At 37.8% G+C, this 14,315-nt stretch overlaps 1 protein-coding gene across 1 annotated transcript in view; it reads right to left on the minus strand.

The window, feature by feature from the left end:
* Window positions 1-505: 505 nt before the first annotated feature.
* Window positions 506-14,315, minus strand: part of lrrc75bb (leucine rich repeat containing 75Bb) — a 36,811-nt gene continuing 23,001 nt past the window's right edge. Inside the window, exon 4 of the mRNA XM_024257767.2 lies at window positions 506-2,879. Within this exon, the coding sequence (XP_024113535.1) occupies window positions 2,285-2,879 (595 nt within the window). The 3' untranslated portion in view covers window positions 506-2,284. The remainder of the gene's footprint in view (window positions 2,880-14,315) is intronic.

Below are 14,315 nucleotides of genomic sequence, written 5' to 3' on the forward strand. Positions count from 1 at the left end.
AAAAAAGTGAAATATTGTTTTTGCTATTTTGAACATTGAAGAATTGTTTTCAAATTAGTTACTTTACAAAGAAAATCAGGCAAACACCAAGCAGCATCTCATTGGTAAAACCGTTACCATATTTATTTATTTATTTAATCTCAACACAACATGTATATAATGACTTAAGATGTAACTTTTAAATGAAGAAGTGAAAAAAAAATTGTAAATGTGAGTGGGAAACCATTGAATGGTTTTGGACACAAACACACAAAATGTGTGTGTTTGTGTTTAGGGATGGAGCTGTGCAAAAAGTGCAAATGAGCAAGCGTTTCATTTCCATGATCAAAGGTAGTAATTTACTCTGCATGCCCACAACAAACTCTGATCATCCTCTGGCACGCAGACAAGCCAAATTTTCCCAAGATTATGAAAGTAGAACAAACTGAAATGGATTTCTGCAGGAAGGATCAATGAGTCCACATCATAATTAAAGTCATTCCTTTGGAAAATAATTGCATGTAAACACACTTTCTCTTCTTCATTTGTGAAGCAACGAGAAACATTTACTCAAACCTAAACTAAATCTAGAAACAGAAGGTGCTTTGATAAATTCATGCCACAACAGAAGGACTTTTATGTACAGCAGAGAAGAGGAAACAAAAAAGCAGTTTTTTTTATTCAACCATTAAGTCCAAAAATGTTTGCAAACCCTAAAAATGTGGGTTGTAGTCTGAAATAGAAGCAGTTTTAGGAAATCATTGGACAAAATGATCCAGGGTCAGTCCTGTTTGCAGAGAACATATGAGGGGGGGGGATAATGAGGCCTGATAGAGGCAGTAATCAGGTCATGGGTGGCTCACACCCAAACACTCTGAGGGAGGGAGATCTGCATGTGTGCATCAGTGCACACTTTTCCTCCAATTAATTATCAGTAAACGGATTCTTCAGTATTTTAAAAATGTGCAACAAATGATTCAATATAGCAGATAGAAACTAAACATGTTGAGTCAACACATCATGTTCTCAGGCTGTTCATTTTCTTTTAAAAAATCTGAAATTAACGTGGCGGGAAAAACAATGCAGAAAAACATGAATAAAACAGATTATAATGGAAAAAAAACGTACAAAACCATCAGTAACAAGAGCCTCATGGCAGTTTTATAGATCCGTTCTTTCCTTTTTCATAAAATAATTATTTTCTGCTAGTAGTTTACACAACTTCCAACAAAGAAAACTAGGTATATTTACCCTATTTTAAGGGCATTAATCCACTGTTGGTGACATAATCTCCTTAAGACTTCTTTTTAGGAAAGTTTTTAGCTGATATTGTAATTTTACTTTACCTTCCCCTTCTTTTTAGTTGCTATCTGTCAGCAATAATTTATTATTTTTCTCTAATTAACTAAAAAGTTTTATTGATTTATCTTATATTTTACCTTTTGTGAAGCACTTTGTGAGTTTCTATATAAATAAAAATGTACTTACTTACTTACTGAGTGATCTTGTAGGATCAAAAAAGTTTGATTTTTTAAATATGCTAATTTTAGCTAAAAAAAACAGATTGTGAGCTGTCCTCTTCCAGATCACAGCAGATATGAACTCCAACTCCCAAGATCCTTAGCTCTAAAAATAAAAGCAAAGTGTATTTAAAAAAAAAACTTTCATAAAATTAATTTTCATGCTTTGTTTAAAGTTTTTCAAAGCTAGCTCCTCCCTCTTTGCATAATACCATAAAATGATGCCGTTTAAATCCTCTTAATGAGATGACCTGCAGCCATTTAATTCAGTCTCGTTTCATCCGGTTGGTTGATTTGGTGATTTATGGTTTAATTTTTCTGGTGGGAGCAGAGGTTGCATTTTGTTGTTTAAAAAATATATATATATTCTTAATTATGGATTAAAAAACAATTTTTTATGATGAATCTTAAACTAAACAACAACTTTAAAGTGTCTGAAAACTTTTGGACCGCCTTGAAACATTCAACCTCTTCTCATCTACTGACGTGCCCTTGTGCAAGGCACTTACCCCCCATTTTCTCTAGCAGGACATGAGAAAACACATAAGCTGAGGCAGAGAAACACTGGAAAATAGTAAGCTTAGTTAAAATCCCTGGGTCAGTAGAGGTCATGTCTTCTTTTACACTGAAGGTTCAGCGGCAGATCTGCCTGTAAAATCACAGCATTCATAGGGAGATTCTACGTTCGGATTTGAGTTCCAGGGTCAGTGTCAACACCGTCGGCTACTCTGATGCCGAAAAGCTGGTTGGGTTTGAGGAGATAAGATGTTCCATCCGCAGAGAAATCAACTCCCACAGAAGTGGAGCGGCACATTTTTTGACATGTTTTCTTCTCCGAAGCCCCAAGCTTGAAGCTCCAGCCTGTCTTCCTCCTCCCTGTCGTCTTCCTCTGCCTCCTCATACTGACTGGGCTCCTCCACTGATGTCTCCATGTTTGGGTTGTAGCTCCCGAACGCCTGCGCCTCCCTGTATTCATAAATGGTGGGCAGGCTGCTGCGTAAACCGAAGCGGCGCCGCAGGGCCACGAGGAGCGGCTGCGGGATGGTGAAGACGTCCACGTTGTTCCCCAGGTCGATCCATGCCAGGCTGGGGAACATCTTAGTGTCTTTCACCGCCTCTGTCAGGTCTTTCAGGATGGCGGACGTCAGGCGGTTACCGTTGACGGCGAGCGTGGTCAGCTTGGGCAGGCAGCTCAGGTAGGGCAGCAGCAGCCGTAAGCTCTCATCCTGCATCTCAGTGAAGCTCAGGTCCACGGCTGACACCGCGTCACCGCCGTTCTGCAGATAGAAGGCCACACGGTGGACGTCTCTCCCAGACAGCGGGATTCCTGACAGATTGATCACGTCACCTGTCAGTTTCTTCTTCAGGGTGGTCTTCAGACTGAAGGACAAGAAAAACACAGATTATCTTCTAGTTTATAAACTGGATCTCCGATTATAAGAGGTTGTGGCAAACAGCTATAGAAATTCATCATTTTTTGGTACCTCTGATCTGCTAACTGATCAGGTACCAAACTAAAGCAGCTTCCCCCAGTGTGGAGAGTTCAGCACACAATATTTTCTGCTCATATACTGAAAAATGTCTGTGAAAAGTCTTCAAATCAAACACCCACAAAAGAGTTAAAAACATTATGAAGTCTTGCTCATAAAGCAAAGTTTGTATTTTTTCTCTCATTTCCTACATCTGGTCACTTATGTCTGCATTTTTTTGAGTGACAGACAAGCCGGCAGCTTTTTCTGAATTAGACAGTTCACTGTTGACATTCTTCATTCCTATTAAATTGTTAAATTCCACAAATGAGCAAAAGAGGCAATTTTACTAAGACTCCTCAGGCACCAAGAATCATAAATCAAACAGTCAAACGTGTCTCAACATTGAGGGTTCAGTCTGTATGTTGGATAATATTAGATAATAATATCCAGTTTTCTTTCCATAAAAGAAAAGTGAACCTCAAATGAATTGTTTTGTATTATTTCTAGTGTTAGGTAATGTAAAGTACAAATTGTGGAATTTATGGGAATTGGTAAATAATAATAGAAGCTGAATGAGACTCCATAGCGGTTCGTAGAGGTGCAGGGAAAAATCGACTATTGCAATATTTCATTTGACGATACTTGTATTGATTTAAAATGCTGACAATATGATATTAAATTTAGCATCTTACTATATTTTTTTATCTAAACCCGAAAAGCTGAACTTTCTTTTTTTTACAACTCTGTTAGTTTGTAAGGCTTACTAAGGACACTCCTTGCATCTCTCTTTGCTCTGACTGCAAGCCTCATAAATCGACAGGCTGCGCTCTCTGCATCTGTCATCCCCTCTGCTTGGTAAAGGGAAAGAGAAAGATCTGTGGCACACCAATGCTGTGATTCGTAAGATTATTGATTCCAGGCGTAGGCTATAATTCATCTCTCCCTCCCTCACGTCCTCACTGCTGCTCACTTTCTTTTGTGCAGATTTGCTGAATTCAATCTGTTGGAGGAAATACATTCATTCTTTCTTTTTAAGCTATTTTTCTGCAGTCATTTAAAAAACTAATTCCATTTTTAAAATTAAATTCAGTAGAGAATAATTAATTGATCATAAAAAGCAATAAATTATATCTTTGCTTTTCAGATTTAATCTATGGAAAGAAAAGTAGCGTATTTTACATATGTGAGATATGGGACTAAACTGCTGATGATTTCTAGAAACAATAATTTAATTCAAATATCACTCATGCCCTTTATGTAAAGTGAATATATTATTTTCCTGTTGAATCAATTTTACCTTGAAAGATGTGCAAGTAACAGGAGAACGGCAGTTTTGTGAGTTCGCCATGTGCACGCCGTTCAAAATCTGCAACTTCTAATAACTAATTTTTTTTCCTAATTGCTTCCCAAAGATGTCTGAGAAGTAAGAAAATGATCAATGAAAATTTCTGGGACGAGTTTCCGATTGTAGCTTGTACTAAATGTCTTTTTTTTAATTCAAGATGGCGGACTCTGTCCAAGGTCAAATGTCGACGTAAGTCAAGAGGTTGTTGTAGAACTGAAAATCACACAAACAAATGTGTCGTTTTCCCATATTGTGAGAAAATGTAAAAATCCAAAATCTCGCATTTTGCCACAAAATGGCTGCCAAGCAATTTTCGCCCCATTCATTTTTTTATGGTTTTGCTCACCATGATGTCATCGTCTTAGGGGGTGGGGGGTGTTGTTGTTATTGTTTACTATGCCCAAATTTCATTTTCACCAGGTACTAGGTGTGTGCAAGTTTTAGTGAGTTTTTGTGCATGTGTTGGGGATCAAAAATTTGCTCAAGGGTGCAAACATTTTCCAACTATGAGAGCGATTCTGTCCTTGCAGTAGTAGAAAACCAAAAGAGGGATTTGCAAGACTTTATTCCAGCTGTCACCTGTCCACCAAAAATGTATGAACATAACATAAAATGATGGTTATTATTCTTAAAATTCATGCTTGATTAGTCGCTGGTGTGCACTAGCGTGAGCATATAGTAAAAATGGGTTTGTTGACGTGCTGAGAGGAGAAGACTGCAGGCTATCACAGGCTCATGAGAATTTCAGAGAACATGACCATCATCATTTACATCAGCCTGCAGCTAGTCATCTTTATGACCAAAAGATCAAAATATTCTACACAAATAAGGAAAAAAAGATAAAAGAAACTCACATTGGTGAACTCAGATTGGTTTATCAGATATATCAGATTTAGCACTGACATGAAGAGAATGCAGAAAATCTGGGACATATTTTTGACCCATTTCTGTGACTTCTGGGGGTTTGTCGGCACACGCTGGAGTTTCTGTGTGTCACTCTAATAAAACAATTGTCCAATCTGATTTATTTATAGGAGGGGGGTTCCTGTGGCTTCTACAGATTTTTCCTCTTACATGTCCATGTAGCAGGAGCAAAGAGTACGTGGCTCATGGGGAGGCTGAGATGTAATGTGTTTTTAATGAGACAGAACCTAGACAACCTTCCAAATCCACTGCCACCGGGCTCGGTGAACACACTTCCACCCACAGGCTGCTCGGCTGGCTGAAGGCCCAGCAGCACAGCTAGCATTTCTGCAGCAACAGCATATGCCTCGGTCTATCCCGGCAAATCCATAAACAACAACAACAACAAAAAAAGCCACCTTGTGTTGGTCGTGACTGCCACCCCACTCGGAGTGGTTCTACAGCTTCAAAGAAAAATGTGTCTACATAATCATTTTGTGATTGCTAGCATCCCCTGTGCGGAGGCTCATTTAAAAATAAAACAAATAACCGGAGGAAATCCATCTATTGACATCCTCAGGAGTTACTGTTGTAACTCCAGCAATCTAATAAGAACTTAGTCTCATGTGTCAAACTATTGGCGGTTTAAATGTGAGTTCAATCCGGGGGTCTTAATTGCTTTCCGTGGCTCGTCTGTCCTCTGGGAAGTTGTTAATTTTTTTGAGCAGGGCTCCCTCCGGCTCTGTTGTTACATAAGCCGAACAGGTATGAAACATCTGGGCTTTGTGTCGTTAATGCTTTCAGGCAAAGACGAGGAAAAAGGTCAAAAGATGCAAATTTCCATTAAACAGAAACGTGTTTCAGAGCTACAGCTTGCTGCTAAAGACTGATTGAATCTGTTACACCTCACTGGACGACATAAATCATAATTCTACAGCGGTTCGATCTTTTCTGGAGACAGTGGTTACGGACAAAATCCTCTGTTGGTGTAAAACAGCACAAAAATGCTGCAAAATAACGTCATTATGATCATTTTAAATTTTGTTCTGTGGTTCGTCTGTAACATTTTTGCCACATACAAGCAGGTTTATGTGAATATGCATCTTTAGAGAACATTAAGCCTCCTCCTTTAAAGGGCGCATCGATTGATTTCTGCGTTCACACACATTTTCCAGCCCATGCTCGGTGCCACTCGGTGTCAGGTTAGTCTCCGCTCAGTCTGGCTGTCTCTCCCGGTGAAAGGGAAGTGCTCGTCATTAGGCTGTAGCCTCCCTGCTTCACCATTCTGCCCATCCGTTTCCACTTTAAAGCAACTAAACAGTTTCAACAGCTGAGAGAAGACAGAGAGCTGGAGGGATGAACTGGGCAAAGAAAAAGCTGGCAGGGCTCAACACTCACATATATTTCAACATGAAAATAAAGCAAGCATTCTATTTGTGACAGGGGTGTGAATAAAAGCCAGTGGCGTCCTGTCTTACCACTCCCAAAATTAAGTTCTGCTTCATTTACTCTCGCTATATAAATGAGTTTAAAATCAACAAATATAGTAGGGTGTGGTAGAAGCATTAGTTTGTCCATTTATTGTGGGATTTAATGAAACTCTGGGGGCCAGTATGTCCTGGTAATACATTAAAGTGCCTATTATTGATTACATGTTCTGTCATGTTGCTTGTGAGTCCAGCAAAGACTTTATTGAGGCCAATGTTTGAATTTTAATGCCTTAATACCAAAATCCCTTTAAGATGGTTGTTAACAGCAACACATGCACAGAACACATGAATGGAATGAAACGACAACCAGATGAAACTGAGTATATGTTCACACCGGGCTCGGAAACACCTTAGTGGCCATTTCCAATCATGAGTCTAAGTAAACGTGCGAATATGCAGGTTTTGGGCTTCACATTAAAAAATTTACGAGTTTTGAACCCCATTTTTGGGTTCTATGTACAAAACGGCAACACATTCTCATTCCCAACTCATCAAAAATTGACGTTTGGTTAAGGACCCCTTTGCGTCAAAAATGTATGTTTTGGGTGTCCCTAACTTTTTTGATGTGCTGGCTGTTCCCATTAAATCACGGGTCCCAAACCCCCAAGCGTGGAACCGAAACTGGTCCAGTTCCTAACCCAGTACCCTAATCTAGTACTGGTAGGTACAAGTTTGCGTCCGGTACTGCGTTCAGGCCCGTACCATGTCTGGTATCAGTTCGGGTCTGGTAATGCATCTGGTACCATATCAGGTACCATGTCCCGAGGGTTGTGGACCCTTGACTTTACGAACAGCCAGCATGTCAAAAAATGACGAGTTGGGGACACCCAAAACGTCAAAAAGTAACGCGGAGGGGTCCTTAACCAAACGTCAATATGTGGCGATTTGGGGATTCAAATGTGTTGGTGTGGCCATAGAACATGGATTAAAAGTTAAACCAGTTGAACTTTGTCCAATCAGGGTCTCTGACTTGGTAGTGACATGTGGGCAGTGTCTTTTTCAATTCAAGGAAGTGCCAACTGAAAATGGGTCATAAATGAGAAATCAATAAGTGTGGTTTGTGCCCAGCTGAAATTACATGATACCAAAGCTGTGAAACAAAAAAGCATAGACCAACATTTGCACCTCTTCGTATATAAGCTAGCATCAGGTAGCAACAGCCCAGTGTAAACATGTTAAGTTTAAAGCATGTTCAAAAATCCAAAAGGTCGATGCAGAGAGAGTTCAAGATCTTAGAAAAGCAACTCATCAATACACTGGAACAGGCAGGATCCTGGTGTGGCAGGAATGAATGCAAGGGTCGGCACCTTGGACTTGTCTTATAGAAACTGCTGGAATAGTTGCAGACTACTATAATCTGGTAACAGTAGTGGGATTGGAAGGATTCCAATTTGTATTTGGATTTATTCAGCCGTACGACAGCTGCAGCTGAAAAACTTTTTCACCAATCTAAAAAAAATGGGGAAGTACTCCCTAACACTGAGCCTTTCCATAAGCACAAATACATTTTTGTGTGCAGTGTTCCCCAAACCTGGTTCTCAGGGAACAGTGTCCTGTAGTTTTTCCACCCCTACTCTGTTTTTGATGACTGCTATTATCAGGCTTCTGTAGAACTTGCTGATGAGCTGAATCATGCGGTAAATCAGGGAAACATGGTAAACATGAAGTGTGCCCCAAGGACCTGTGTTGGGAAATGCTGCATTTGTGGGATGCTAAAGAACAGAAAAAAGCAATCTCCATGTTTAGACTTGCTTTTTCATTTTTGTAATTTGACAAACACCATAAATGAAATGGTAACATATATGAGTCTGTGTGGTGCAGCATGGTATGAGTGTGTCTGTTAGGAATGGACGCTCTGTCTCTCCCTCTGGCCACCAGCGGGACTCATCTTCAGAGTACTGACTGCACTACATCTCCCAACAGCCCCAGCGCTCACTCCCCAGATGCCATTCAGCTGACTCTCATTTGCGAATCACCCAGAGGACACTTCAGCACTGCACAGAGGCTCACTCAGTGCAAAGTATTGTTTGTCTGTCTGCCCATTTGTGACAATATCTGTAAACGGTAAAATAAAACTACTTTCAAGTTAATATATGTTATGTTTTTCATTTTTGCAACATACGAAAAGCAGTAACCAGAAGAGCTTTAATGTGATGATGAATATTTCTTCGTACATCATAAGAACTCCATGCACCTCTGTCTTACTTTTTTTTTGTAGTGCTGATTTAATATGATGTGGTTTTACTATTTGGTATTCATAAGTTAACATTTGTAAATTTATAAATTTAAGATATTTGCATTTAGCCAAATGTCCTTGTTTTCATTTGTTCCTTTTATTCTCCTGCTGACTGAGAACATCTGGTTTGGGTTAATAACAACAGTTGTTCTGAGTTTAGTCATTTTATAACCACCTGGTTTTATTTGTTTTCTGTCAGATTTTCATGTTATTTCTGTCCTGGTTTTTGCTGTTATAATCTGAAATTTTTACCATTTTCTTAAATAAAACGCATTTTGTTCCCCCACAGTTTACAGAATTTGTTTCACTGTTGAGAGAAACTAAGAGAAAAAAAAACATTGCAACATCTAATCTCTTCTGTGTGAATGTACTGCATCATTAAACAAATTTCCCCTAATAATTCCAGCATCATATTTTATCAAACTAATTATAATATTAAATCAAACCTGAGAAGATGCAAAAAAGCACCCTTGCATTTATTGAAAAAGTTGTCCAAACTTTCTAAGCTCCAAGGAAAGACTTTATAAAAAAGAAAAGTTACTAATAGTTACTTAAACTTAATAATCAAGAATAAATAATAAACAAAAAAAACAAAAACAAAGTCCTGCTGAGTGAAACCTGTGCCAATCTAGAAAAGAGCATAAAACTTTCCCGAGGTTTTGGGAATTGAAAGAATTTAAGTTAAATAAAAAAAAAAAAAACACAATCCACAAATGAAGAAAACTCTCTACCCCCTCTCTTCAATAAAACAACAACTTCTCCAGGTAATCATCATAAAAAACCCAAATAAATACCTTAAGAACTGCAACTAAGTTCAGTGTAAACACTTCAAAAAGTAAAAAATAAAAAAAACTGCATCACTTGGGAGTCCATCTCTGTATACATAAAAAATTAAAACAAACAATAAGGAAATATATTTTAGAGTTATTATGCCAAATCCTAATACTGAAGGAGAAACCGTGTTGCAACCTCACTCTAACAAGGCGGTTTTACTGAAAATACCCTCCAGTGCAGACGAATTAAAGCAATTTTTCAAAGACGAGAGGACTAAAACTCTTGCACAGATGTGAAACACTCATTGCCAATTATTGCAAAAGCTTGATTGCATTTGCTGCTGCCAAGGGTGGCACAGCTAGTTATTAGATTTAGAGGACGACCATTTTTTTTCTTGTAGGAGCAGGCAGGTTTGACCATCTGTTAAAAGTGAAAGCAAGCTAAACAAAAACAAGAAGTGAGTCTTATAAATGTGAAATTATCAAGTAACACATCAAGTTTCTTTTTCTAAAACATGCCTTAGAGACGTCTTTACTTTTACGATAAGTGTAATCGGATTTTTGATTCTATTTTGAGCAAAATAGCAACCAAAGTTCAATGATACAACGGATGAGATGCTGAGGTGCACAACTGTGGAGCTGTAAGTGGTCAGTTTTGGTGTTCCAAGCTTCCAAAAAAAGAGGTGACATTTTAATGTAGCAAAAGCCAAACATGATGGATGAAAATTGCGCAGTGTTTGGGAGAGAGTCACTCGCAGCCTTTTGGCACCAAAAGAACGATGTGGATTTAGGCCAAGAAAAGGACCAGCTGCGGTCAGATGAGGACGAGACACAGCAAGTGTCTGCAGAAACTTTGTGTCTAAAAGAAAGTTAAGAAAACAACTTTTTTTTCACTTCCTGGTGTACAGGCAAAGTTTCACTTGATAAGTGAAGCAGATTCTGTTGTTTATAAAAAGCATAAATCTCTAAAATGAGATAAAAAATGGAATATTTAACATTATATATACATAGAATATAAACTTAAAAATATATTTTCCTTTTTTTAAATGTTTGAACAGAAAATAGTTTTTAATGCACAAACGTATTTAAATACAAAAATAACAATAAAATGGGCATTTTTCAGCCCAACTCCAATGTTAAAAAGGGACTAACTTTTTTTTATAAATTATTTTAACTCAGAAAAACTCAAGAATAAAATCTCACATTGGGATAAAATGAAACCACTATAGCCCAAAAAATTAGAATTTCCCAGAAATAAACGCAAACATGAATAACCCATAAAATGTGTTGAAAAAGTAATTGTTTTCAATTTTTTTTTTTTTTTTCTGGTCTGAGTGCATTTATAAGAAACCTTGAAACAATTTGATCTGGGGCACTTAAATAGTAAGGTTTTAAGCCAGTTGTGATTAACAGCTTTAATTGAGAACACTCAGAAAAATTAAAAATTCACTATTTTTTTTTTTTACCATCTAACCTTTAATTTTTAAAAAAAATTTTCTCATTCATTAAATAAGTCAATTATTTAGAATATGGTGTCTGTGACCTCGTTTAAATCAGTTGTTATATTCATGACAAAATAACCAGCATGTTAGAGTGAAATGCTTTATGATCCACTCAGACTGACCAAACGCTGAATATGTTCCCCATTCCTCAGACTTGAGGGAAGGCTTGATCAATACCTGCTTCATCAATGCTTTGGTCTTGACTTGTTTATTCCTCTAATTGATCTGTGCTGTTATGGCTTCGGGCGTCTTTGTAACTCAGCAGTGAAAGTCTGGCTGAGGCGTGGGAGAGCCTGCCAGGCTTCGCTGACTGAACTCAACTTTGTGCTGCTCCTTGATTTCTGTGCTTGTGTTTTATCTCTGTGTGCCTTCAAGCTGGCGACTGTAAGCGTCAGCGCTGAACATCTCTTCCGCAGATTTGAGTAATTTGATTCTTCTTCTTTTAAAGCATCAAATACTTCATGTGCTTTAAGGTAGTCTGGCTCGGGTTAATTAGCCCTCTCTCGTGGGCAAATGGTTGAATCTGCCTTTTGCACAATAATGCAGCTGTCAAACTGATACAGTGAAAGGCAGCGGCTGCACACACCAGCCACTGTCCTGTAATTTCACAGGGATAATAGCACATTTTCTGGGGAGGAAAAAATAGCCTCAAAGCTCATTTGGATTTGGATTAAATTTCAGTGAAACATTTAGCGGATGGGCTGATTAGGGCTGCCTCCATTGTGCTTCGTGAATGAAGCAGCTCTGAGCTGTTCAGAGCTTTGACATCTTTGATCTGTCAGTTTGTTAAAGACAAAACTTTAAGAGGCAGGAGGTTATTTGTACGCGCATGCACTCAAAGCAACTTAATGTCCCACTCAGTTGTAAAAGCGTTCCCAGTGGTCTTTTAATTGTTATTTTTTGATAAAAAAAACACAACCTGATGCTGCATAAATACTTTTAGCGTGTGGTGTTCACTCCCGATACTAGCGGCTGAACTCAAAGTTAGAAGAAGAAGTTTGGTGAGAAATGTCAAAGTGATTCTAATCTTGCTCCAGACATTCATCCAATCTGATAAATTAAAGATTTTGTGTCAAATAATTCCATTCGCGCACAAACCACATTTATTAATGTCTCCTTCATGATCAATTTTCAAACGTTTGGTACTTTGTGTTTTGAAAAGCAGACCATCAAACAAACTTAATACTTTATTAGTAAAAGTTCAATTAGTTTAACTTTCAATGCTCGTTCAATAGTTTTGTATATAGAGCCCAAAAACGGACTTATAGCAGCATGTAAATGCAGACATTTTGACACTCTGTCAGTGTTTATGTGTTAACACACATGATTAATTTAAAAAAATCATATGGTAATATTTATTAATGCAAATTAATTATACTTCGTCTTCTTCTTTGCATCGGACGATCAGGCTTCCATGTTGCGTGTTAATTTCTGATAATGCATGCTTCGCCAGGGCATTAGCTCAATTATACCATAGTCACTTACAAAAGAAATAAATATTCAACCAATTTTAGTACTGTATTCCTGATATATTTTTGGCTTAGATAGAGTTCCCACAAAAAGCGGACTATTCCGTACATGGGCCGGCTTGTTGTCATGGTGACACAACAACACGCTGATTAATCTCGTGGCAAAGAAAAGTGATATAGAAGCTCGTCGTCAATATAGTTTATGAGTTCAGAGAGAAAGTTCAGCTCGTACTGCTTGTTTTTGAGAATGATGTTGGTTTAAAGAAACCTGTGCAGTGATATAGAACTTTTGGGTTATTAATTTCTTGTTTTAGGTTTGCATCCACACCCAGCAGCCAATCAGAATCGAGCATTCACCCAGACGATGGTATTAATTTAAAATGCAGAAACTCAATGTTTGTTGCTGTTTATCAGCATCTTTGCTTTCTTGGACACAAGAGTCTTCACAGTTCTGCTTATCTTACCGATGATCAATCACACTTTTGGATTGTGATTAATCAGATTCATTTAGTTGATTCCATTGACAGCGATAGTTTACATAGACTTTTTCATTAAAAGTGGTCCTTGAACAAGCGTTTCCAAGTCCAGTGTGAACATACTTAACATTACAGGTGCAACAAAAATGGTGAACGATCCAGCCTAACAGTTTTGATCCAGATGCCAGCTCAGATGAGGAAAACAAAGAGATGTACATGAATCTAGTTGTCTACAAGTGGATGCAGGGAGCTTGTGGCTTGTAGCTTCACACCTACAAGCTTTCTCCAACAGCATTTTTTTTCCCGTCTGCTCCTGATTTACAACAAAGAAATACTAAGCTAAATTTTCTTTAAATATGTCCTACATCATGAGAAAAATGCCACGGGAACATGTTGAAAACACCGTTTTCATGGGAGTGGGTCTTTAAATGCAAACGAGTTAATCTTGATCCTCTTTTGTGAAAGTCAGAAGGTGTGGGTTTAATTAGAAAAAGGGGAGAGAAGGACTCAAGAGTCTGTTGAGTGCAATAAACCTTCCGGAGCTTTAAGCTACTCCATCATCGAATTCTCAAAGGGTCTTTACCAATGAAGGCAGTAAACATGTCAAACATAGAAGAGAGAAGAGGGAACACAAGATCCACTGCACTGTGCTTAAAATATAAATATAAACTGAAGGATGTCATCTGAAGAGTATTGAACACATTGGGAAAACAGTTGGGATTACATAACAGCTTACCATAAAGCAGGACGACTGTGTCGTCTATGATATGCAAAGTCTCTGTTATGAAACTGGCAATAAAAAGAACTGGTTTTTAAATTCAGACGGAAAGCTTGAAAAATGGGAAAGTACGGTGGCCTTGAAGTGCCAATCACAATAATAAATCACTCAACGCAAAAACATTCACAACAAATATTAAAAAAAGCAAATCAAATAATAAAAAAAGTTACATTTTAGAAACAAAATTTCAAATGCTTTGGAAAACAAAAGAAATGTTTAGAAATAAAAATAAAAATATAAAAATGTAAACACGATAAACAGGAAAAGGTTGATATCAGACATTGCTGAAAGGATTATGACATTTGAGTTTTTTCAAATTCTTCTTGTGTGTTTTATGATTGGTACAGAGTATATCCAGTATCACCTTATGCA

Source organism: Oryzias melastigma, linkage group LG12 (assembly GCF_002922805.2).
Source record: "Oryzias melastigma strain HK-1 linkage group LG12, ASM292280v2, whole genome shotgun sequence".
Classification (NCBI taxonomy): Eukaryota; Metazoa; Chordata; class Actinopteri; order Beloniformes; family Adrianichthyidae; genus Oryzias; species Oryzias melastigma.